Source organism: Peromyscus leucopus, chromosome 20 (assembly GCF_004664715.2).
Source record: "Peromyscus leucopus breed LL Stock chromosome 20, UCI_PerLeu_2.1, whole genome shotgun sequence".
Classification (NCBI taxonomy): Eukaryota; Metazoa; Chordata; class Mammalia; order Rodentia; family Cricetidae; genus Peromyscus; species Peromyscus leucopus.
In genome coordinates, this window is record NC_051080.1 from 6,363,406 (window position 1) to 6,388,403 (window position 24,998).

General features: G+C 56.2%; 1 protein-coding gene across 1 annotated transcript; it reads left to right on the forward strand.

Moving 5' to 3' along the window:
• Positions 1 to 1,716: 1,716 nt before the first annotated feature.
• On the forward strand, positions 1,717 to 24,038 carry Rapgef3 (Rap guanine nucleotide exchange factor 3). Its single transcript, XM_028891908.2, has 21 exons — positions 1,717 to 5,787; positions 6,239 to 6,451; positions 12,063 to 12,116; positions 12,200 to 12,306; positions 12,480 to 12,601; positions 12,781 to 12,949; positions 13,524 to 13,608; positions 14,379 to 14,439; positions 14,525 to 14,601; positions 14,776 to 14,922; positions 15,261 to 15,373; positions 15,622 to 15,710; positions 15,950 to 16,028; positions 16,231 to 16,390; positions 16,494 to 16,576; positions 17,160 to 17,199; positions 18,648 to 18,729; positions 19,046 to 19,258; positions 21,612 to 21,821; positions 21,916 to 21,987; positions 23,379 to 24,038. Exons 1-21 carry the CDS (start codon positions 5,782 to 5,784, stop codon positions 23,495 to 23,497), a joined length of 2,301 nt encoding a protein of 766 aa, XP_028747741.1. The 5' UTR covers positions 1,717 to 5,781; the 3' UTR covers positions 23,498 to 24,038.
• The last annotated feature ends 960 nt before the right edge of the window (positions 24,039 to 24,998 follow it).

Consider the following 24,998-nt stretch of genomic DNA (forward strand, 5'->3'; position numbering starts at 1 on the left):
CTGGTGCTGGAAAGAGATTCTATTCCTGGCCTGAATGCCAACTTGTCTTCATTGCCCTGTTCCTCCCTCCCCTGACCCCAGCCAATACTCTGGGGACAACTGAAGCAACCCAGCAGGCCGGCCTGTGACACAGGACAGGGTATTTCATGAGGTCCACCTCACAGGACTTCTCTCCTGGGTCCTGCAGCCACCACCCTGCCAGCAGCCAAAAGCAGACAGCAGGGAAGGCTGGGCAGAGTCCAAAGGCTCAGCATAGGTGAGGACGGGAACAGCTGAGCCACAGGCTAAGAAAGTCTGGGAACACTGGGGGAGGGACCCTGGGAGAAGGGGGTGGTCTGCAGGTGACCAGGTGGTCAGCTGTGGGGAGAAGGGGAGCCGGGTCAGCCGAGGAAGGCAGAAGGGACGGGAAGGAGGGGAAGCGGCCACCACTGGAGTGGCCATTTCTGAGCACTGACCATTCAAGGTCAAACAGGATGTCTCCAGAGCATTTGGCGTGTGTGTGTGTGTGTGTGTGTGTGTGTGTGTGTGTGTGTGTGTGTCCCCTTTCTCCGTTTCCCCTCCTCCTTGAGAAGCAAAAGCCGGGACTAGGAAGAGGTGGCTCTCTTCTGCATATTCACGTAACACAAGTTTTCTGAGTAACTGGCCTGCTCTCTGCTGCAGGCACCTCGAGACTTAAGCCTTGTGTCTTCCGTGAGCCTGTCCTCTCCCACCGGCTCTCCATCCTTTGGTCTTCATCTCAGGTCTTTTCAGTGATGGTTTCCCTGCCCCTCTCTCACCCACCAGGATCTTGAGCACCAGCTGGAAGCATGTCCAGTCCCCAGACCTGCCTGTAAACCCTGCCTGCCCATTTCCCCAACTTAGGGAAGGCAGCGGCCAGCTTTCTTCTGCTCACATCACTGCCCAAAGTGGCCCACGAGTGACTGGCTCTGACCTGTTAGTCCTAGGAAGGTTTGGCTTCGCGCCCATGGACATTCCAGCTCCCTGCTTCTGCCCCCCACCCCAGGAATGGGCAGGAGAGGAGAGGAGTAACTGAACTGGAACCACTCCTGAGAGAAGGAGCCTAGGAAAGGATTGAGAGGACTTTACAGAGCCAGGAGGCAGAGTCCAGATAAGGGGGGCCTGGGTGCCTGTCTTCATCTTTCCCCATGATAGCTTAGCGATAGCCAAGGCAGAAGTCCAGAGACCCTGGGAGGGGGCTGGCATCGGGCATGAACTCCTCTACTGTTTATTTAGGGTTGCTCTCCAAGCTGCCTCTTTTCTGCAGTCCCTTTGAAGGCCAACAGTTAACAACTTCTTCCACCCTCAAATGATGTGGCCTAAGCTTGTGAGTGACGTCAGCAGCACGGGACATGGGAGAGGAGGGAATAAGGAAGCATGAAGGAAGAGAACACCTTGAAAACAAACGGACTGAATCAGCCCTTCTCACTGCCCCACATCTGCAGGTCCACAGCAGGCAGCGCCTGGTTTCCAGGGTTCCCCTTGACTTCATCTCCATCTGTAATCACGAAGCAAAGCGAGCAATTCTTTATTCCAGATGCTATGCTGATTAGGGAGACCGACCAGATTAGTGTGGGAGGGAGATGAAAGGATAACCCCACTGGACTTTATGTTCCCAAAACCTGGGTTGGTTGGGTTTTTTTTTGTCTGTCTGTCTCTCTCTCTGAGGCAGGGTCTCTGGTAGTCCAGGCTGGCCTTGAACTTGCTATGTAGCTGGTGACAACTTTGGATCCTTGATTCTCTTGCCTCCTCCACTTCCCCAGTGCTGGGATTATAGGCATGTACCACAACTCATGCATTCGGTGCTGGGGCTGGAGTCCAGAGCTCTGTGCATGCTGGGCAAGTGCTCTATCAACTGGGATAGCCCACCAGCCTGTTCCCAGCGATTGGGGGTGGCATCTGCTACCCAGACTTACAGCACCATTCCTGGCAACTGTGGTAAATGTCAAATGGATTCGAGATTTTTATTAATGACCCTGAGGGACGACACTGAAGGATGAGGGAGGCAAGGATGAGGGAGGCGAGGCAGGGGTAGCCATCGCCATCAAGCGCACGCGCCGCGCCGGGGCGGAGGGGGGGGGAGGAGTTGAATACACACCCAAGGGTGTCCCTACAATTTGCCATCAGGGTAACCTTCGGCACATTTCTTCACCTCTCTGTGCTCCACTTCCCTTACTTGCAAATAAAAGCTGTACGGGAAAGAAAATGGCATTTACGAGAGCTACCTCTAAGATGAGTGGGCTGCCCACAGTAACTGCTGAGACCACCACTGGGCTGGAGCAGCCGCCCTGGGGAAAGGAGAGGCGTGCTATTGGTTGAACCAACCACCCAGGTGCCTGATTGGCTGGAGGAGAAGGGCGCTACCTTACAGGTTTCTTGCTTAGACAGTGGCAGGACTCCAAGAGCTGAGAGGCCCAAGCAGGGGGAGGAGCCCCCTGGGGCAGGAAGGGAGTGCTGGACACGTGGAGTTTTGAGGCTCCAGCACAAATCCAGGAAGCTGTGGGCTCAGTGTGTGCAAAGTCAGCCAAAAGGGCTGGCGGGAAGAGACACAGTCTCGAGTCAGAGCCCGGTTCTCAGAGCCTCCTTCAGCAATCCCACCTCCATGCCCAGTACCCAGGAGAGCTACCACATTCACCTCAAGAGACAGACAGGGTCCTAGGGGACCTGTATTCAGGCTGAAGCTCACTGAAGGGACAGCCTGTTATCAAGTGGATTTGATGTGCCTCTCACTCACATCACCTGTCTGTTCCTCTCTGAGCACCAGAGCCAGAAGGCCTAGGGCATTCTCATCTTTAAAGTCGGACTGCACAGATTCAGTGACCCCTTGGGTAGAATCACTCAGTGCCCTACTGCTCTCCAGTTGGAAGACCTTGAGCACATTATTTAACATCTTGGAGCCTCAGCTTCCCCATCTGAAAAATGGGACAATGATAATGCCATTTCACAGGACAATTAGGTGGATGTATATGAAGTATTAAGAACAGGGCCTAGTACACGCTAACTCTAATTATTATTTATCTGTCAAAGACACCTGCCGGGCATGTAATGACAGCTGGGGAGGGTGGATGCCGCCACAGGACACGGCATGATCACCTCCAAGATGAGCCATCTGGCCTGGGCGTCTTCTTCAGACCTCCTTCCCCATCCCTGGACCCTGTGGGTCTCAACCTCAATGGAACATCTAATGAGCAGTAATTGCACTGGCTAGGTCCCTCCCCTCAATCCCGAGAAGACCCACAGCACTGGCAGGCGGCAGGAAACCTGACTCCCGCTAAGAAGGGACATCTAATCCTTTGGGTGGCTCTGGCCAGCAGTGACGAGGTAAGCCCAAAAACCAGCATCGTGGCTTCCTAGGACGGAGAGGATGAGGGCAGGATGGGGCCAATAAGTTTGGGACAGTCATTGTCATTGTTGCCCATTTGAACGTCTTTCTTCGGCTGCTTCCTGTGTATTCAGTACTTCTCTGGTGACAAACAAAGGCAACATGAGAAAAAGAGTTTGAATCACAGTGTGAAGGTCCAGGCCACCAAGGAGAAGGCGCGGTGACAGGAGCATTAGCTGGTCACTTCGCACTGGCAGCCAGGAAGGGTGAACGTGGCGCTCAGCTCACTTTGGCCTTTTCGTTCACGGAGGGACCCTGGTCTGCGGGGACGGTGCTGCCCTCATTCACAGTGGGTCTTCTCTCTAAAGACACCTTCAAAGGTGCCCAGAGGTTTGTCCTCAGGTGCTTCTGAATCCTGTCAGATGGATAATGAATATTAGTGTCATTTACCCTGCCCGGCCCTGGCTGCCACACACACTGTCCCTTCTTGCATCTTAGTACCTGCTCACAAGGCATTGCGGTCTAGAGAATGACAATATGGCAGAGAGAGCATACGCAGGCCATCCTGGGGGCGAAGCAGAGCCAGACAGCCTGGATAGGATTGTCACTGGGTAGGGAACAGAGCCAGGAGCATGGTTAGATCAACAGGTAAGCAAGTGTCCTATCTCCTCTCTCAGCGTCTTTTCCCTCCTGCCCTAAGTGGGGCAACAGGAATAGGAAAGAGGGAATTTCCTACTCCACAGTCAGTTCCAGGGAACTCTTTTGCAAGACCTTCTAGGCATCCTGAGTGGCACCACGGAACCCCCCCAAACCCCAACTCTTTCCCTGAAATGCTACCCATTTCCTATCCTTTTAGGCCAAGTATCCAAGCCGTTCTCTAAGTTCTAGGAACTTGAGTTGTGGGCTGGACTCCTTCCCAGGTTCCCTTCTTTGCTCAGAGGAGCAGGGAAATTTTCACTAGTGTGTCTCAAAGGGTGGGCACCACAGATGACCTGAAAATGTTTGTCCAAGGTACAGATTTTCTGTTTCATGCCAGTAAGATGGAATCAGAATCTGAGGAGTTAAAACGTCCATGCTAATATGCCCCAGGGAGAGAAAAATTGTTGAGAGACACATACCCACTAAAATTCAGGTTTTTAATGATGATTAAAATTCTTACATCAAGAAATCAGTTCTGGGTGGAAATGGGCTTCTATGCTGGATTTAGCCCCCACCCCTCCCCCAGATTTAATGGCAGCGGGGAAGGAGAAGAGAAGGGGCGAGGGAGAGTTCTAGAACGCTGGGGGCGGGACCTGTGCCTTCTGCTAAACCCTCATTAATGTCCTGAGCAATTACCAGGCGTCACGGAAATCGCTGTCCCAGGTCACATTCTCTGTCCACTCGGAAGCAGGCGTGAGTGAGGCGAAGTGCCCGCCATCTGTGTGTCGGTGGAAGTGAGACCCAGGGGGTGTGGGGGCCTCTGCCTTTACCTAGCCCGGCATAGGGGAGCACTAGGGGGTGAGAGGCGTGGCCCTCTGAAGTCCAGCCTGCCACAAATCCAAAGCCTGGCCAATCCACGCATCCACGCGACCCTCTCTCCATCTGGAATGCGGTCGCTCCCCTCCAGCCTCAACTTCCCAAGCCGCAAGATCGAGAGGGCAGAGGTGGGAAGCCAGGCAGCGGGATTCCCCACAGGAAGGCTGCCTAGTTCCAACCCCGAGCTGCCGGAGACCCTGAATCCAAACGGGAGGCCGGACGCCCCTGGCCAGGAAGCAGCCCCAGCCCGGATTTCCCTCTCGGGTGGGGCGGCCATGACTCACTCCCTCCCCCTTCCCTAGTTTCCTTGTTTGCATTTCTCCTCCTGGCCACGTGGCGGCGGGTGCAGCCTTCACGGGCCCCTAACCCCGCACCGGGGCTGCGACAGGGGCTTCCACCCGAAGGCACTTCCTACCCGCTGGGGCTTCGGGTCCGGAGCCCTGAACCCACTGACGCAGTCCCAGGTAGGGACTCCATCAGCTGTGGGTCCGGCCCCTTCCCCGATGTCCACCCCTACCGTAAAGCCGGTGCCTGTTCCCCGCCCCCTCGGCTTGTCCCGGGGAGGGGAAGGGGCGGGCAGCGCAGGGGGTGTGACAGCTCCCGCCCGGATCAGTGCCAGCTGCAGCTTCGCTTGAACGCCCTGTGCCAGCTGGCTCTTACATCTGGGACGGAGGCGGAGGCTCGACGCTCTTAGTCTTTGGGGAGGGGTGGGGGTTCCCCCACGCCCCCCACCCCACCCCCCAGCCCTCTACTCACCCAGGGCGAGCCCCTCTGCCTAGCCCGGCGTCTTGCTACTCCGGACGACCTGTCCTGCTGGGAACTGGCCCGGGTGTCGCTGGCACCCACACCCCTCCAGGATTCCCGGGGCAGAGCTGTGCTGGAGCGCGCCAGGGATCCTCCAGCCTCTTGCTAAGAGCGTGCACCGCTGTGTGAGCTGGAGAAGAAACATGAAGGTGGGTAAGGTGGGGCCGGGGTTAGGGCCAAGGAAAGCTGCTGGAAAGGGCGGGAGAGGAAGCCGACACGTGGGGGAGTTTGGGTGGGAGAGGGTGGCGGGGAGGAGAGTTTGAGGCGAAGCTGCTTCTGGGGAGCTGGCTGGTGTGCATCCAGCCTCTCAAGCCGGGAGAGGTGGCCATGCCTGCAGGACGCGGGCAGCGAGGCGGGGCAGAATTCCAGCGAGACTGAGAAGGGCCCCGTCTTTGTGAGCCAGCTGGAGACCCCTAGGTGCGCCAAGCCAGCAGGACCCGGGGCAGGTCTTCCTGTCCCTCCCCCGGCTCCTGGCAGGCTCTGCCGCACCTCCGCCTGAGCAGTCCAAGTCCAGAGGACGCTAAGCCTGGGCTTGGCAGGGTGGAGGTTCGGCTCCTCCAGCCGGATGACCGGCTGTCGACTTTTCTCCTCACCTCGCAGGTCAGCTGGCCAGGTGAGAACCACTGGCAGGTGGGCCCGGCTGTGGTGGAGAGTCCGGCGGTGGGGACGCCGCCGGTGGGAAGTCTCCCTGACGTGGTCCCCGAGGGCACGCTGCTCGATATGGTGCTGAAGAGAATGCACCGTCCGCGGCGCTGCTCCTACCAGCTGGTGTTCGAGCACAGGCGGCCCAGCTGCATCCAGGGACTTCGCTGGGTGAGTACCCTCCAGCGGCCAGGCTGAACCAGGGCTGGGCTGGGCTGCCGTGCTGGGGGGCCCGCCAGCTTGCTGCCGGCGTGCAGAGGAAAACGTTTGGGTACTTAGAAGAAGGCAGGGCCGCTTGGTGGCCGTGTGTGTGGCTGATCACGGAACTGGAGCCTGTGTGTCTGTGGGTAGGGTGCCCCGTGTGTGAGGTGTGCTGGGCTGTACCCCCCAGTAGGGCTTTATCGTTTATCCGTCGCCTCCGTGTGCCAGGCGTTGACTTAGGTGTTGTGAGTTCTCTCTGGGTGGCAGCGGGAGATGGGCGGCCAGGTCAAGTGGGGGTAAAATTAGCTTGGTTACTGTTCTTGACACATCACCGTGGCAACGGTCTCCTTTAGTGAACAATTGAACTGGACTGAATCTGTTTCTTTTCTCCCTCTCTCCTGGGGTGAGGCATTTGTGTGGATAAAGCCTGGCACCGGGCCACCACGGGGACTGAAGAGGGTTCGGAGTGGCTAATGACTGCCTAAGGAAGGGGATGGGGAGGAGAGGGGCTAGTGGGATGGGGTGGGGTGGGGTGGGGTGGGGTGGTAGGAGCCAGTCTTGAGAGGTAGTCTCTTCTCTCTTCCCAGCCACCAGGCTTGACGGTCCTATCTGTATGCTGTGTATATCCGTGTGTGTGGTGTGTGTGTGTGTGTGTGTGTGTGGTGTGTGTGTGTGTGTGTGTGGTGTGTGTGTGTGGTGTGTGTGTGTGGTGTGTGGTGTGTGTGTGTGTGTGTGTGTGGTGTGTGTGTGTGGTGTGTGTGTGTGTGGTGTGTGTGTAGGGGGCAGAGGGTACTGAACTTAGTGAAGGCTTGAGAGAAAGCAGGAATGGGTTACAAACTGGGAAAGGGTCCTCTCTCACCAGCAAGTCCCTTTGAGTAGCAAAACCATCACCTCCTTTTCCTACCTCGTCCAAACACTGTTTCCATTTCGAATAAAGGGGGCTGGGTTGAGGGAGCCCCAGGTGGGTCTAGGGGAGGAGCCCCTCTGCACTGGAGTTGACTCCGTACTTGCCTTTCTCTCCCTGGGTTTTTTCTAATAGTGTGTGTGTGTGTGTGTGTGTGTGTGTTGGGGGGCTGCCTCTACCCCACCTCCCCACGCAGGCTCTGGGCCACAGTGGTAGTTCCTGCTGGTTTCTAGTCGCCTGCAACCCTCCCTCCGGCCTTCCCCTTCAGGCTATAATTACTTGTGCGTTTCCTGTCCCCTTCCCAGCTTGGAGAAGCTAGGTAGGAGGTGGGGAAGGTCAGTTACCAGGACAATGAGGTCACTGGGGAATCTCCTGGGATCCAAAGCCAGGGAGAGGGTGGAGGAAGTCGCCGGCCAGTCTCCTAACTCCCCCAAGACTTCAGAAAGGAAGGAGAAGCTTGCATGGGAAGCTGGAAACATGAAAGTGGGGGCTGCTGGAATGTAAACAGGGTCAAAGGTCCAGAGACAAGGCCCACCTCTGCCATTCATGGGGGCGAGGGGGGAGGGCTGATAACTAAAGTGTTTAGGTTTCTAGGGCTAGAGACCATGGTTCCCCAACTCTCTATCATGCTCATCCCTGAGGGGTGGAGCGAGGTGGGACCAGTCGACCTTTGCCTGAGTTTAGGAGCTCTCTGGCCTCCTTCGAGGCTGCACCTCTTGACTCTCTTAAGGCTCCTTTGGCTCATGAAGTGTTCCCGTAAGGGAACAAGCCCCAGCAGGGTGTGAGCGTGTCCAGGGTGAAGAAGGTGAGCCCAGAGCCCAGGAAGACAGGGCTGGGCTGTTCAGGCTACACCCACCTCTTTAGAAAGCCCAGGAGAAAGTGGGTTTCAACTTTCTGAAGTTGAGTTCATCAGAGACCAGGACAAGAGGGGATGAAAGCCGGGTACACACAGCGGGGGGTGGGGGTGGAGGGGGTGGGGGGGCAGCTCTCAATTAGATGCAGAAAGGACTTACCAACTACAGCCGTGTTGATACAGCGCGGGGTGACAAACACTTCTGAAAAACATGAGGGAGAGATGAAGTCTTGTATTATATGAGAGAGCAGGAGAAAGAGCGTGACCTTGGGTGAGCCCCCCAGACTCAGGAAAGCTTGGAATGATTCTATTCGTATGACAATTTGGGGGGGGGACGGGGGACGTAGCTTTATCCCCAGAACAAATCCATCCAAATAATGACGGTGGCTAAGAGTCACACTCCTTGTGTCCCGTGCCCTGTACCAGCTACATCTTGGTCTCATTAAATACACTCAGCAGCCTGGTGGGATCAATGCCAGTGGTTTCATCTTACAGATGTGAAAAGGGACGCACAGAGAGGTCACGCAGCAGGCAAAGGGCTGCCCAGCTGCCGAGTGAGTGGCCGAGCTGGGCTTCGTACCCAAGATCTACCTGCAGAATAGCTTTGACCCCCTCTGTGTCCCTGCTCCATGCACACCCTGGCCTAGGACCTTAGCGGGGACCGAAGGAACTGGTCTGGTGGGTCTCCACGAGGTCTGGCTCCCTGACTGACTGTCCTTCCAGCCAAGCTCCGATTCTCAGTGACAGGGAAGGAAGGGGTGGGGCAGGCCATCAGACTACTGTCAGCAGCCCCTTCCCACCTCCAATCCTCCCTGCCCTCAGCTGAGAAGCGTTGGTTGGTAGGTCATCACTTGACCCACACCAGCCATTTACTTTCCAACTGAGAACCTCAAAATGATACTCAAGGGTCATGAGATCAAGACCAGGGCCAGCCACAGCCCGTCCGTCAAGGCGGCGGGAACACATAAGTGAGAAAGCTGGACTACGGCATTAACGTTTGCCAAACAGTTTCTGTGAGGCAGGCACCATTCCATGGCCTTGAGATTATTAGCCTCTTTCAATAATACGATAATAACTCTCTGGGGTAGGTTTCCCCTTCCCAGACAAGAAGCTGGTCCATAGAGAGCTTAAGTCGGCATAAGGTCACGCACCCCCTGGCCACCATTCCAAAAGCAGCATTTGAACCCAGGCATCTGGCTCCGGAGGCCACACAGGTGCCCCCTGCCGCGCTGCTCATTAACGGTCCCCTCCCTGCCCATTCCCAAGGTCCCCATCCGCAGGAGCATTGTAGGGGCACCGGAAGGCTGTGGTAACAAGCGCGCCCCTTGCTCTGCCTACAGAATGTTCCCGAGGGCGGAATGCCTCTGCTCTTTCTGGGGCTGTGACCTGCCCTGAGGGAGGACAGGGGTGGTGCAGCTCACGGGAGAGGGAGGGTTGCTGCCGAAAGCAAGCATGGGCTGGGGAGTCAGGCAGGCTCTGGTGTGAACGCTGTTTGCCACCTGTTAGGGTGGCTTATGTAACCTTTCTCTGGCTGTGAAATGGAATACAAACACCTGCTTCGCACGGCGACAACACCTAGACTCTTCCCTTTCTGGGCAACTGTGTGACCCTAGGCGGTGAGTTTGACGCTCAGGGCTTCAGCTCTCTCCAGCGAGATCAAATGCCTTATGGTTGCGTTCTCAAGCTGCTGCTCTCCGACTCCCATGCCCATCCCTTGGGGTAGGGCAGGAAGTGACCAGCTTGGTCATGTGGCCTCTGAGGTCAGGATAATTCCAGGAAGGGTGGGCTAGGGATGCAGCTCGATGGGCAGAGCGTTTGCTTAGCAGGCATGGAGCCCTGTGAGGAGACAATTCCCCACGTCCTAGCACCGAGGAAGTGAGGCAAGATGATCAGATGTTCAAGGTCATCCTCAGCTGCTTAGTGACTTCAGCCTGGACGGCAAGTGACCTTGCCTCCAAAACAAAACATCAAACAAAGCTTCGGAGATGGCTCTGTGGATAAGAGCATTTGCTGATCTTGCAGAGGCCCTGAGTTTGGTCCCTGGTAACATGTCAGGCAGCTCACAACTCCTGTAACTCCAGTTCCAGGGAATCCAACACCTTCTTCTGACTTCTATGAGCACACACATGTGAGCACACGCGTGTGTGTGCACATACACACACAAATCTAACAACAGTAATAACAGAGTTCACGCTAGAGCCTGGACTGTGGGCACCAATGGGAGCTGGGGCAGGAACTAGAGACTCGGGCATTTTGACATGAATAACAAGAAGTCATTAGCACTCGGGCACTGTTTGTTCCAACACAGGGCCTGGCTGGATAGCATTCCTGCCCTTCCTCCCTTCCTGGCTCCTCCTCCTCCTCATTTCCTGTCCTTAAGTCTCTAGGGCTGTGTGTCTGGCACCGGCTTAGGCCCGATGACCCGGGCAGGGATACCCTTGGGACACCTAGTGACTTCCGCCGAATGCTGGGCTAGGCACCCATGCCAGACCTCTCAACCTCTGCCGGGGTCTAGTGACAAAATGCTTGTGCCTAAGACCTGCCAGGCTCGGGGAGAGGACTTGGATGCCAGCTCCCCAGCCAATGCTTTCCCAGGTCCTTGAGGGCAGGCAGGTGTGGTGGGTGGAATGGGACTGGTAAGGGAGATCATCTGGGTGGGAGCTCCGGGTTAGCCAAGGCTGGCTGGCAGTCCTGCGCGTGCGTGGCGGCCTCACGTGGGGTACTTGAATTCACCTCAAGACTTGTTTCCCTGTAAGTCACAAGGAAACAGACAGTCTCTGGTCTGCCTGCCGCACCTAGGATGGGGTGCTATCAGGGAGGTGGATATGCTCTGTGAGCTGTCAAGGGTGCTTTGGGGGAGGGCTGGTAGAGATCAGGGCAGCCTACCCAGAGCTGTTCATAAACTCTCCGTTTTCAGACGGTTGGAAAAGAGGGTTGTGAGGGGGCCTTTGTGGTTGATATGCCAGGGCACAGGTGTCCTGGAGTCCTTGGTAGTGACATTGCTCCCAAGAGCCTTGTTAACCAATGTGTCTATGGTAAACCAGTCTTATGGGCTGCCAAGGCCTTACCCACCCTTACGGGGCTGTGGCTTGCAGAATCTCGTAGAAACAAGCCTCCCAGCCGCAGTCCGTCCCTGCTGTGCCTCACTGAATAACCAAAGCTGACGTATGTACAGCCGTACGCCTGGCAATGGTTAAACATGCGATCTGTGTCGGCTCCTGGGGGCCTTCCATGAGTTGCTTTGGTTCGCACCTCAGAGATTTCATACATAGAGATTTTGTTCAGGGTCACACCATTAGTACAGAGCCTGGCTCCAGGGTTAGTGTTTTCATTAACTGAGCCCCAGCCTTACAGAGGGCCCTGTGCTTGGGCACAGACCTGAGCTTGGGGTCAAGCCTGCAGTCCCAGCTGGGAGCTGGTGTTCCCGGGCCTCCCAAGATGTCCGTGCCCTGGCCTCTCATGCATCTTGTATCATGTCTTCCCACTTCCTCCAGCTCCACTCCAACCAACCCCACACAGGGCCTGTGTGCTTGGTAGCCTGAGCATGTGGGGACCCCGCTGGGTGAGCGGCGTGGATCTTGGGGGCCTCACCTGCAACACACCGGTGTGGGAAAAAGTTATCTTCTGAGAGGGGCAGCGTCATGGGGAACAGGTGGTGTCTTGCACACAGGGCGAGCAACACGTGTTTATGTATGGCAGAAAGGCTGCAAGGCTGCATTGGGGCCGAGACCTGGGCAGGGGCAGTAGTGAGTAGGCCAGGGAAGGGTCCCACACTGCGCGTGAAGGCCTTCCGCTGATCGGCAAATTCTCCCTCCTGCCCTCAGACACCACTTACCAACAGTGAGGAGTCGCTGGACTTCAGTGTGAGCCTGGAGCAGGTATGAGCAGCGGAAAGCAGGGCTGGGAGTGGGCTGCAGGCTGCAGGCCTCAGTTTACCCTGACCTCCCTCGCTTCATCCCAGGCCACCACAGAGCGTGTGCTCAAGGCAGGGAAACTCCTGCACCGCCATCTCCTGGCCACCTACCCGACCCTCATCCGAGACAGAAAATACCATCTCCGACTCTATCGGTGAGCGGTGAGCGGCAGTGGGGGTCGGCTTTCCTTCCCTGCTCTCCTCCAGGCACTGGGGCCCAGCCCTGCTTTGTGGGGGAAGAACTGGGATTGGGCCCGGATGGTGACTTTGGATTGAGATCCCCCTCACCCTCCACTTTGATTCTCTGGCCTCCTTCCATTTCCCACAGACAATGCTGCTCTGGCCGGGAGCTGGTGGATGGGATCTTGGCTCTGGGGCTTGGCGTCCATTCACGGAGCCAAGCTGTGGGCATCTGCCAGGTGTTGCTGGATGAGGGTGCCCTTTGCCATGGTGAGCCGAGCTCAGGTTGGGCACTAGGACTGGGTGGGGGTAGGGGGAGGGCTGGCCTGAGGACTGGACTCCGTTGGGAGCTATGGAGGGGCTTAAGGCATTGTGGACGGTGTTGGTAGGAAGTCTGATACCTGTCCTAATTTTCTCTTCTCTGCCATGCCTGGGCCTTGGCTCCCCAGTAAAACATGACTGGACCTTCCAGGACCGAGATGCCCAATTCTACAGGTTCCCTGGACCAGAGCCAGAGCCCGCGGGAACTCAGGATGTGGAAGAGGAGCTTGTTGAGGCAACAGCCCTGCTCTCGCAGCGAGGGCCCGATGCCTTACTCACTGTGGCGCTCCGGAAGCCGTGAGTGGAGAGTCCTGCCCTCTGCCCCCACGCTCACACAGCCTCCAGTTAGACCTCAGAGGCTCCCAGAGTCATTTGGAGGAAGGGACCTAGGCAGGGCTAGAAACCCAGCTCAGCTCTCCGTCGACCTTGGACTTGTCATGTGATCTCAGCCCCCACATCCCAGACCATTTCTCCTTCTATTCCTGAGGGTGTTGGGCCAGAGGGTCTGAAGACCCTCCCCACTGGCAAAGGATGTGAATTTTGGACAGAGGCAGGTCAGGGTTCACCTTCTAGCCCAACCAGCTACTCACTGGGTGACCTTGGGCCTCTTCAGCTAGCTTCCTCTTCTGTCGAGGGAAGATAATATGCCCACGTCATAGTTGTGAGCATGGAATGAAATAATGCATGAAAGGTGCTCAGCATGGTGCCTGGTACCCGGGGCTCACCCACAAAGCCTGTTATTAACAGTGGATTGACTGATAGTTGTGGAGTCGCCATCTGGCCCCAGGCCTGGCAGGCAGGCGGGCGGGCAGGCAGGGTGGCTCCTCTCTGGCTTTGGCCCCAGTTCTCAGGGCTCCCTCTGCTCCTGCAGCCCAGGTCAGCGAACAGATGAAGAACTGGACCTCATCTTCGAGGAGCTGCTGCACATCAAGGCGGTGGCCCACCTCTCCAACTCCGTCAGTACACACAGCAAGCAGGCTTGCCCTTCAGCTAGGCCGCTTCCTCCAGGAGCCCTGGAGCTGCTGCTGCTAAATGGGGGCTGGGAGTGGGGAGAGTGGGTCCCCCCCCCTTTGTCTGTGGCGTGAAGATTTCCATCTAATTTCTTTTTTAAATTCCTTTTTTGGGAGGGTGGGGTGCATTTGAGACAGGGTTTCACTGTGTAACAGCCCTGGCTGTCCTGGAACTTGTAGAACAGGCTGGCCTCGAACTCACAGAGTGCTGGGATAACAGGTGTGAGCCACACAGCCTGGCTTCCTTTTCTTTTTCTTTTTTTTTTTAAATTATGGTTTAAAATTTTATTTTGTTGTTTTATTTGTATGGATGTTTTGCCCACATGTTACGTCTGTATACAACATGCATGCCTGGTGCCTGTGGAGTCTAGAAAAGGGCCTTGGCTCCCCTGGAGCTGACTGGTTACAGATGGTTGTGAGCGGCCATGTGGATACTGGGAATCGAACACGGGTCCTCTGGAAGAGCAGCCAGTGCTCTTAACCACTGAGCCACCTCTCCAGGCTTTCTACCTAATTCTCACCGTTAGCCCTCAGACTAAATATTTTCCCACCTCTCTTGGCCATTTCTTTCCCTTACTTGGTCTCTGCCACATTCCGAGTCCAGCCAGCCTGGCCATGGCTGTATCCTCCGGTGCTTTGTCCCTGGATTTACCCTCTGGGCTTGTCTTTCTCTTCCCCCAGGTCGACGCTATTGACATTCCTCTTTCCACCCCTAGGTGAAGCGGGAATTAGCGGCTGTTCTGCTCTTTGAACCACACAGCAAGGCCGGGACTGTGTGTAAGTCGGGTCGGCCACAGGGTCAGGAGCCACAGGGCAGTGGTGGGTGACCAGAGAGGACATATCTGATCCATGCTTCTGTCAGTGTTTAGCCAGGGGGACAAAGGCACCTCGTGGTACATTATCTGGAAGGGATCTGTCAATGTGGTGACTCACGGCAAGGTGAGTTCTCCCTCCAGCCCGCCACGGTCCCCTGGAGTGTCAATGCTCTCCGATTCATGTCCCCATGGACATTCCTTTGGATAGTCCCAAGGCCGCCGATGCCACACACGTGTCTGAGTCTGTCCCAGCAAGGGCTGGTGGTAAGGGTAGGTTGTGACTGAGTCCTGGCTTCAGGGGCTGGTGACCACGTTGCACGAGGGAGATGACTTTGGACAGCTGGCTCTGGTGAACGATGCGCCTCGGGCAGCCACCATCATCCTCAGAGAAAATAACTGTCACTTTCTGCGTGTGGACAAGCAGGACTTCAACCGCATCATCAAGGTGCCATAGAGTGGCGGGGGTGGGGGTGGGGTGGGGGTGATGAGGACGTGGTGTGGTGGGGGGTAGAGTCATTGGTGTCTGAGACTGGTGTAAGCAGACTTGGGGTCTGGCTGGGAGTGGACACCCTCAGTTTGGTGGGAGAGACCAGGGACTGGTGGGTGGCAGAGGGTGGGGTTGGGGTCTCTGGAGGGGCTGAGGCCGGGAAGTCTGGTAAAGGTGGGTCTAGAGAGGCGCCGAGGGTCCTTAGGAGCCTGTAGGGCTCAGGGTTTGGAAGGGAACTGGTACAGAAAGTCTAGAGGAGCTTAGGGCATCGAGCGCCCGTGTGGCCCCTTCTCCAGGATGTGGAAGCAAAAACCATGAGGCTGGAAGAACATGGCAAAGTGGTGTTGGTTCTGGAGAGGAGCTCTCAGGGCACCGGCCCTTCCCGCCCCCCAACCCCAGGCAGGAACCGGTAACAAGCCCTCCGTTTCTCTCCCTACACAGCTCCACACTTACATACCTCTCCCACTTCCAGCCTTTGCTCCTTTCCCACGCCATGTTCCTGTCCTCTGGCCCTCTGGGGGTGGGAGGCATGGAGGGGCTGGGAGGATGTATCGGTAGGGCGGGCATATCAGGAGGCATGATGGGATCAATTATTGATGTCTGTGTGGAGTTATGATGGAAGGGCACGTGCTATAGATGGACTGGTTTTTCCTCCAGGTATACAGTAATGTCTGGCACCCCAGAGAAGATCCTAGAACTCCTGTTGGAAGCCATGCGACCAGATTCCAGTGCTCATGACCCAACAGGTCAGAAGACACTACCTGTTCTCTGAGTCATCAGGAGGTCATTGTGGCCTGACCTCATCGGGGGCTGGATTGGTCCATACAGGCAGTTGGCAGGAAGTGCTCTTGGCCTAGGTGGAGGACACTGTCATAGGGGCTGGGCATTCTTTTGCTGGCTTGTGCGGCACTTGGGGACATGTGCTCCAGCTGCTCATATAGCATGGCTTCTGAAGTCCCTTCCCCTCCCTAACCCTGCCCAACAGAGACGTTCCTCAGTGACTTCCTGCTGACCCACAGTGTCTTCATGCCCAGCACCCAGCTCTTCACTGCCCTCCTGCACCAATATCCTTCGAGCCCCGGGGTGATGTGGGTAGGGGATGGGCTGGCGTGTGGAGGTGAGGGAAGGAGTCCCTACCAAAGCGACTGCTGTGACCCTTTCCTGGTGCCCTGCACATGCCTGGTCCAGCCGGGCCCTGCCCCTCCTCGGCTCAGGTGTGGCGGGCGGCCTCGGTGGCTTGCTGTAGTTCCCTTGACCGGTGCCCACCTTCCACGTGGAGCCAGCAGAGCCCGCTGGAGGCAGCGAGCAGGACCGGAGCAGCTACGTCTGTAACAAGAGGCAGCAGATTCTGCGGCTGGTCAGCCGGTGGGTGGCCCTGTACGGCCCCATGCTCCACTCAGACCCGGTGGCCACCAGCTTCCTCCAGGTACCTGGGAATGCAGCTGGGCTGGCTGGGGTGCCCGTGAAGATACAGCAGCAGCCAGCCAGCCAGCCTGCCAGCCCAGGGGCTAACTCTCAGCCCTCCACAGAAGCTCTCAGACCTGGTGAGCAGGGATGCCCGACTTAGCAACTTGCTGAGAGAACAGTGGCCGGAGAGGCGGCGGCACCACAGGTGACCCTCTGACTGCAGTTCGTCTGTCCCCTTTGTGCCGCACCGGCTGAGCGGCTGGCACAGGGCCATCCAGGGCTTTTAGTCTAGGCCGCTTGCCCTATGCCAGGCGTTCTTGTCAGCTCCCACTCTGTCTCCACACACGCTGCAGTCATTCATGTGCTCATGCTATACGTTGACTGCCTCCGCATTCTCACGTCTTCCGTTTGACCGGTTGCTATGGACTACGGTGCCGCTTTCCAGCCGCCCTGCCCATCAACTCCTTCGACTTTACCTTGCTTCCCCAGACATCTATGGGGGGCAGCTGGGGTGCAAGGGCAAGAGCTCATTCAGAGCCCCGGAGCCCGGGTCTCCCTCCTGCTCCCCCCCCACACTCCCTCCTGGTCTCCGGAAATCACAGAAGCCAACCCAGGTCTTAGGCGCACCTTGCCCCCTGCCCTGTGTACACGCCTCACCACATCCCTTGGAGCTTCTGGGGAGGGCAAGATGGGACCCAGACCGCTGTGGCCACTGACCCTGAGAGGTGTCCTGCCTGCAGCGGTTCTCAGTGACCCTCTCACCCCCTCTCTCTCCCTCCTCTCTGCAGGTTGGAGAACGGCTGTGGGAATGCATCTCCTCAGACCAAGGTGCCTGCCCTGACTCTTGTTTCTCCCTCTGCCTGGCTCAGCTTCTTCCCTCTGCCCCTCCTGCCTCCACACCCAGAGGGTCCTTGACCCGTGACGGGTGCATCAGTGCAGGTCCTGTTCGAGAGCTACGAGCTGGGTGATGTGGCCTGTGGGTTCACAGTCACTAGTGGGCCAGAGCTGTGAAATAGTCTCCCAGTGTGTGAAGTCCCAGTGTGTGAAGTTGGCGGAGCCTGAGAAGGCCTGAGGAGAAGAGCCTACTTACTGACTTACCATGAGGGCTTCGAGAAGTGTCCCGGGAGCTGAGCTGAGCTGAGCTACAAAGAGGGCCCCAGGGCAGCACTGGAGGAGGAGAGGGGGCGAGAGGGGGTGACAGGGGCCAGAGTGTCTCCTCCCAGGGTCCCAGCTATGAACCATTGAGAGGTTGGAAGGGACAGTGATGACTCTGTCCCTGGCTCAGTGTGGCTCTGCTCAGGTGGGTTGGAGGAAGTGAGTGGGCTGCACCTGAGGGGTGGGGTGGGGTGAGTTTAGAGGCAGTGAACTATTGTAGCAGTTAAGAGATCCCCCTGGGTGGGAGAGAGGGCACCGGGACCCATTGACATGAAGAACCCAGAAGGAACAGACAAGCTCTGGGGAGTGAGGAGGAGCCTGAGCCCGGAGCAGCAGAAAGAAAAAAGCAGTGAAGGCAGAATGAGGGGACCCCTGGGTGCAAGAAGTCAGGGGCAATGAGTCAGGGATGGGGATGTAACTTTAAGGCCAGGGTCCTGGGGAACCCAGCGCAGGTGGTAGCGTTTTGAGCCTTGTCCGTGACACTCGTGGGGACTCTGAGGAAGCTGTCTAGGAAGGGGCAGGGAGCAGGGGACCGGCTCCATTTAGAGGCATCTAGAAAGTATCAGATTTGGAGAGAGTGTTGAGGCTGGATGAGCTCATGGTAGGATTGCCCATCACGGAGGCTATCCCTGCCCGCTCTGTCGGGCAGTTCTTGAGGGACAAGGGCACAGAGCAAGAGCACAGCACATTTCTAGCTCTGTAGCGGTTGCTGTGTGGCCTTTGGCACATTCCTTAACTTCTCTGAGCCTCGTTTATCACACCCATAAAATTGAGGATTAAAAATACTTTCCTGCAAGAACTGCTGTGACTATTTTGGTGCCCAGAACAATGCCCACTTTGTAGCAAATGCTGAGGGAAGGAGAGGAGAAACTGGGCCCAGGCATTTTTATCCCAGAACAGCTCTGGCCCTGTTTATGGAGGTGGCTGAACACCCCCCCCCTTACCCCCAGTAGATGACTGGCCTGCAGTTGACCTCTGTGTCTCCTGGCTCCCTGCCCTCCCTGGATTCCAGCAAAGCCCCTTGATGCTCTGGGGTCCCTGCTGGCGGTGACAAAGGCCCTTCCTGTCCCTTCCCTGAATGTTGTCTCTGGATTCCGGAGCCTGATCCTTTTCCCTCTCAGGCCCGGAACACACCTGTTTGGCTTCCTGGCCAGGAGGAACCCCTCCCAAGCAGCACCGGTGCCATCCGAGTCGGGGACAAAGGTGGGTGACTGAGCAAACTGCCGCCATCAGCATTTCGGACTCCGTCTCCCTTGCCCGGCTGTTGCTGCCCTGGGCCAGGGGAGGATAAGGTCGTCCTGAGGGCCTTTGTTATAGCCACCAAGCGGGTGGGTGGGCCCCCTGTGCTCCTTCCCTAGCCCCAGGGCTCCCCACAGGGCCTTCCCACTGGCCTAGTAGACTTCTCCTTACACCCCCTTTTCTGGCCTGTGGGAATTCTACTGCTGATCTACGGTCCTGCTCCTTATGGGGTGGGGAGACCCGGGTCCTGGCTTCCAGCTCAGCCCTTCCTCCTCTCCAGTCCCCTACGACATCTGCAGACCCGACCACACGGTGCTGACCCTGCAGCTGCCTGTGACCGCCTCCGTGAGAGAAGTGATGGCGGCCCTGGCCCACGAGGACCACTGGACCAAGGGGCAGGTGCTGGTGAAGGTCAATTCCGCAGGCGGTGAGTTGCGTCTCTGGATCGACTCTCGCCCTGAGAGGGCGCCCTCAGCTCTACGCCCGCACCCTTGAATTCAGACCGTGTGTGTGTGTGTGTGTGTGTGTGTGTGTGTGTGTGTGTGTGTGTGTGTGTGTAGGGGATAGGATGACCACATCTCCTCCGGCTGCTCCAGGAGCAATGCTCAAGGCCCAGCCGGTTCTCTCACTGGCTGTGAGTCCCCGGGCAGGGTTGCGTGAGCTCTCTGAGCTCATCACCTGGAAAGCGCAGATGATGAGATGCTGTGCCGCTTGGAGCTTTGAGAGAACTAAAGGAGGAAAGAGTTAAGCTGGTGTCTGATGTGTGTTGTCTCGTGTACTCATTTATTCCTCGTCATGAGCTCTCAAGAGGAAATTTTACTCTGTTTTTCAACCGTGGAGACCAGAGCTCAAGAGAATTCGGCGTATTCCCCGAGCTAACGGTGTCAGTCAGCATGTGTCTAGCCTTTGGTTTTAGGGAGCCCTCATTCATTAAGTCATTCCGCAGATTTCCTACTTTGCTTTCTGTTTTTGTTTTTGTTTTTGTTTTTTTTTGTGATAAAGAGCATGATCAACAGAAATCCAGGGAGGCAAATGTACATTTCATCTTATAGCTTAACAGCCCATTGTGAAGGGAAGTCGGGGAAGAGACTTAAGGCAGGAACCAAAGAAGAGGCCACGGAGGGGTGCTGCTCACTGGCTTGCTCCCCATGCCTTGCTTAGCCTGCCTGCTTTCTTACAGAACCCAGGACCACCTGCCCAGGGTAGCACTGCTCAGAGAGGGCTGGGTCCTCCCAGATCAATCATTAATCAAGAAAATGCCCTCTCAGACTTGCTCCAGGCCAGTCTGACAGGGGCATATTCTCAAAGGAGGTTCCCTCTTCCAAGATGAACCTAGCTTGTGTCAAGGTGACGAACTAACCAACACAGCAAACATTTTTAAAATTGGTTTCTTTTTTATAATTTTATTTTTATTCTGTATGTATGGGTGTTTTGCCTCAAATGTATGGTCTGTGCACCACCATACATGTGTTTGAGTCCCATGAAAGTCAGAAGAGGGTTTGGATCTCCTGACACTGGAGGTATGGACAGTGTGAGCCACCAAGTGGGTGCTGGGAATCGAACCCAGGTCCTCTGGAAGAGTAACCAGTGTGTTTAACCACTGAGCCTCCTCTTCAGCCCCCACAGCAAACTTTTTTCCCCCCGAGACAAGGTTTCTCTGTGTAGTTTTGTCGCCTGTCCTGAATCTCTATAGACCAGGCTGGCCTCGAACTCACAGAGATCCGCCTGGCTCTGCCTCCCGAGTGCTGGGTTTAAAGGCATGCGTCACCGCTGCCCGGCTCCCACAGCAAACGTTTTTGAGGGTCATCTGTATAGCAGCAATGTGTTAGGTGCTAGGATTACTATAGAAACTACCACAGATCAGCCGGACGGTAACCACATAGATTGGACTCCCAGAGCTATGTGAGGATTCCAATTTAACCTCTACCCAGCTGAGGGACCCTGGGCCTCTCTGAGCCTCCATTGCCTTGTCTGTCCAGTGAGCATCATTCCTGTACTATTATGAGAGATTGCTGTAGCTGTTAATCTACAGACACCCACCCATAAGGCAGGTAGCCCAGAGTCTAGAGCATCTCTGCCTAGACTACCATCTAACTTATCAGGACCTGCTTTCGGAGAATTTGGTATGTTAAAAAGCCACTGTTGGGGCTGGAGAGATGGCTCAGAGGTTAAGAGCACTGACTGCTCTTCCAGAGGTCATGAGTTCAAGTCCCAGCAACCATATGATGTATGCATAATAAATAAATAAATCTTAAAAAAAGAAAAAAAGTCCTGGCTGTTAAAAAAAAAAAAGCCACTGTTATCCTTGAATAGTGTAGCCTGGGCCTGATGGCCAGAGCCCAGCAGTCAGGAACTGGGGTCCCCAGGGACCTGTGGCAGGGGTGGTGAGGCAGAAAGTCCCCTCCCTTCAGGAGCGAGCAGAAACTGGAGCACACCTGTGTGCTCGGCTCTGGGGAACACTGCCCTCTGGTGGTTACCTGGTGAGTCACCGCTGGCCAGAGTCCTCGTTTATTGAGACCCTAACTGTGTGGCAGTCCTTTTCAGACCACAGATGAACATCTATGCCAGTGACCCATGCTCTATTACAGATCTCCCCAAGTGTACATTTGCTTATAAATTACATAGAAAAATCACATCATCGACATGCGATCATAAAGCTATACGCAAACTAGAAATGCACAACAGGTGAGAACATGGATTAATTAAATAGATGACCGACGTCTCTGGACACACGGGTGGTCTGGTATGCCGTGCTTTGGAAGCCACTGGCCTCGAACTCACAGAGATCCACCTTGATCTTGGAGATCGAGGAGACTTGAAGACTCAAAGTTCTGTCCAGTTCACAGCTGATGAAAGCAACACCAATCGCAGCCAGGCTCTGGGCTCACAGGCCGGGCTCCGGGCTCACAGGCCGGGCTCTGGGCTCACAGGCCGGGCTCTGGGCTCACAGGCCGGGCTCTGGGCTCACAGGCCGGGTCTCATGTCTTTGTATTGCCCACAGCGAATGATGGCCAGAGCCGTCCGGATGCTCCACCAGTGCCGGAGTCACAGCACAGGTAAGAGGTGGTCCCCCTGGGTAGGAGTCCCTCGGTGCTCCCAGGGAGGCTCAGCGTGGCCATCTCCCTGACTCGCCCCTTTCACCCTGCCCAGTGCCTCTGTCACCGCTCAGAAGCCGAGTTTCCCACATCCACGAGGACAGTCAGGCGTCGAGGATCTCCACATGTAAGTGATGGAACAGGGCTACTGGCAGTAGTCGGCCCAGCCAGGGACTTAGGTACAGTCCGTTGTTACCTGTGGGGCACAGATGCCACTGCTAGCCCAAGAGGAAGTCAGTGACGGAGGTGGAGCTTGGGTGCCAACTCCAGCCTCCGTGTTTATCTGATATGAGTTCCGTGTGGTTAGGGAATAGTCCTAACATGGGGTTGGTATCACGATGCCCATCCTGTGTTCACAGATGCATTCGTGCTGATAATAAATGGAGCCTTTGGCTCAGGCCACGTAGGAGAACACAGATGATAACTTGGTTCTCCACTGCCCACTGCCTCGACCCCCACAGCTGCCACTAGGGTGGATTTTGAATTACTCACTCTGTCTTTTACTTTATATTTTGTTTATTGATCGACTGATTGATACTTGAGACAGTCTTACCTCATAGCCTAAGCCTGGGATTCCAAGCTTGTGCCGTATCCTGTGGTTTTTGTTGTTGTCGTTGTTTTTTAAATAGCCTTATCTCATACCCACATGCTTCATACATAGTACAATAAACATTTTTCAGGTTTTATTTTTATTTTATTTATGTCCGTATGCACATGTACAGGTGTGTAGGGATGGATGCACACATGTATGTATATGTGGACACACGTATGTTGTGGTGAGAGGCCAGCCTTGGGTGGTGTTCCTCAGGCACCCACCCTCTCTTTTTTGTGAGACAAGCTCTGTCATTGGCCTGGGACTTACCAAGTAGTCTAGGCTGGCTGGTTGGCCTCAGAGATCTTCTTGCTTCTACCTCACCAGTGTGGGAATCCTAGGCACTTGCTGGTTCTCCAGTTTGGCCTCGGGTCTTCATGCTACCAAGACAAGCAGTTCACACCCTGAACTATCCCCCTAGACTTTGTTTGTTTGTTTGTTTTGGGGCTTTTTTGAGCCAAAATCTTTGCTGGCCTGGAACTTGCTATGTAGCCCAGGCTGGCTTCAAACTCATAAAGATCACCTTGCCTCTGCCTCCTGGGTTCTGGAAGAAAGGCATGCACCACTATGCTTGGCCATTTTTTGTTGATATTGTTTTTAAACAGGGCCTGGAACTTTCCATCCTCCTGCCTCAGCTTCTGAAGCTCCCGGGATTATAAACATGCACCCCCACACCCAGCCTGTTTTAGTTCCTTTTGAACTAGAGAAGGGGTACTCTGCTGAGATCTCGGGGGGGGGGGGGGGGCTGTCTTCTTTCTTCAGACTTTGCAATCACTGCCCTCCCGCATCTGGTGGAGATACAAGGACAGCCATGGGGGAGGGGCTCGTGTTAAGCGATGCAGAGCCGAGGCTGCTCCCTGGAGAGGGCAAGGGTGGGTTTGCTGAAGTGGCCGTGGTACCCCCCTGATGGCTCTCCTTTCCTCCAGGCTCTGAGCAGTCCCTGAGCACCCGGAGTCCAGCCAGCACCTGGGCTTATGTCCAGCAGCTGAAGGTCATCGACAACCAGCGGGAACTGTCCCGCCTCTCCCGGGAGCTGGAGCCGTGAGGAGGGACTGGGCGGAGCAGGCACGTCTCTCAGAGAAAGCCAGAGCCTGTGGGGCCCCCCGAGAGGTCCAGAGGCCAGCCACAGCTGGGCAGGGCTCTCCATGGATCGGACTCAAGGCCCTGGAGTGGGCAGTGTAGAGGCAGCTGTCCCGTGATGACCGTCGGCGAAGGAGATCTTTGATGTGGAACCGAGCTGGCCACAAGGCCAAGGAAGAGGGGCCACTGAGGCCCTGGCGTGGGTAGGAGAGCTGGGAGGTGCAGGACTCTGTGGTTCCATAGAGAGCTCTCCCACCAGGCTGTATGTACAACTGTGCCGCCCAGTGGTCGCCAGGGCCCGCGCTTGTTTTCCACAGGGGTCAGAGAGCTCACATCTGTATGATGGGTGTGCACTGGGTGGGACCTTGCCCGGGAGAGGGTGGGGAGTTCTGCTTTTCTCTCCACACTTCTGAGATAAACAGCTGGGTGTAGGCAGGGTGGTTGCCTAGAGTGGTGGGTCCCTGAGGAGCTGTATTGTTCCCATAAATTAACAAAGATGTGTGTGTGTTCTACAGCCTGGGTGTGTGGCAGGGCAAGCCGGTGATGGAGGAGGTTGCTCTCTGGGTGCAGAAAGCTGCCCCGCCACCTTGAGCTGGGCTCCAGGAAAGCTGACTGATGCCCAGATGGGCTACGGTGCTGTTCCGGGCACTCTGGAAACCTTCAGCTCTTCCCATCTGCCCTTGATCCTGGTGGGTGGTGTGTGTGTGCCGAGCAGAGGCCTCAAGGGAGTGAGCGAAGAGATATGGGCAGAGGACATGGAGGCATAACTGATGTCCTGGAAAATACAAACTTAACCTGGGTTACGAGTTGAGTTCCCCGCCCCCACCCCCACCCCCACAGGCGCACGTTCTGTGGCGGTTAAGGACACCCCCCCCCCCCCCCCACCCCGCTTCCTTGCCTCTTCAGCACCTGCCTGGGCAGCGTTTCATGCCTGGAAACCCCATGCCAGGATGCTACCCTCTCTGCTCTCCTTGTTGGGAGCCCGGCAGCTCTAGACGTGTTTTCTGATCTGAGAGAAAACCCACAGCCTCCACCATGACCTTGGGTAACTCCAGGGCAGCAGCAGCACTCTCAGGTGTCTGGAGGAGGTATCTCGGAGCAGAAGGGCCAGAGGCAGCTGGGGCAGCCCTGTGCTTGTCCTGCAGGTGTAGCAGCCAGCTCAGACTTGACACCCTCCCCCTGCCTCCACACTGCCAGACTCCTCAGCCCCAGGTTACAGAGGCCCCTGTCGGCTGCTCCCAGGAGAGATCCAAGCTGTCGGCAAGGAGGCCGTCAGCACGGGGATATTGCTCTAAGGAGCCTGAGCATGCCAAGGTGCACTCTTTGCCTCCACTTGCCCATCTGTGAGGTGGGTGTGTGTGACGTATGGCTGTTGGTGATGAACAAGGCACATGTCTTGCCTCCTCCAGAGTGACTGTCACAGTCCTGTGTCTGTGACCTGGAGAACCAGCTGCATCTCCTGGAGT

Bases quoted from the DNA above. Each gene is read 5' to 3' on its own strand.
- Rapgef3 (XM_028891908.2), top strand. The intron at 12,117-12,199 runs GTATGAGCAGCG...GCTTCATCCCAG, and splicing joins TCAGTGTGAGCCTGGAGCAG to GCCACCACAGAGCGTGTGCT. The intron at 12,950-13,523 runs GTGAGTGGAGAG...CTGCTCCTGCAG, and splicing joins ACTGTGGCGCTCCGGAAGCC to CCCAGGTCAGCGAACAGATG.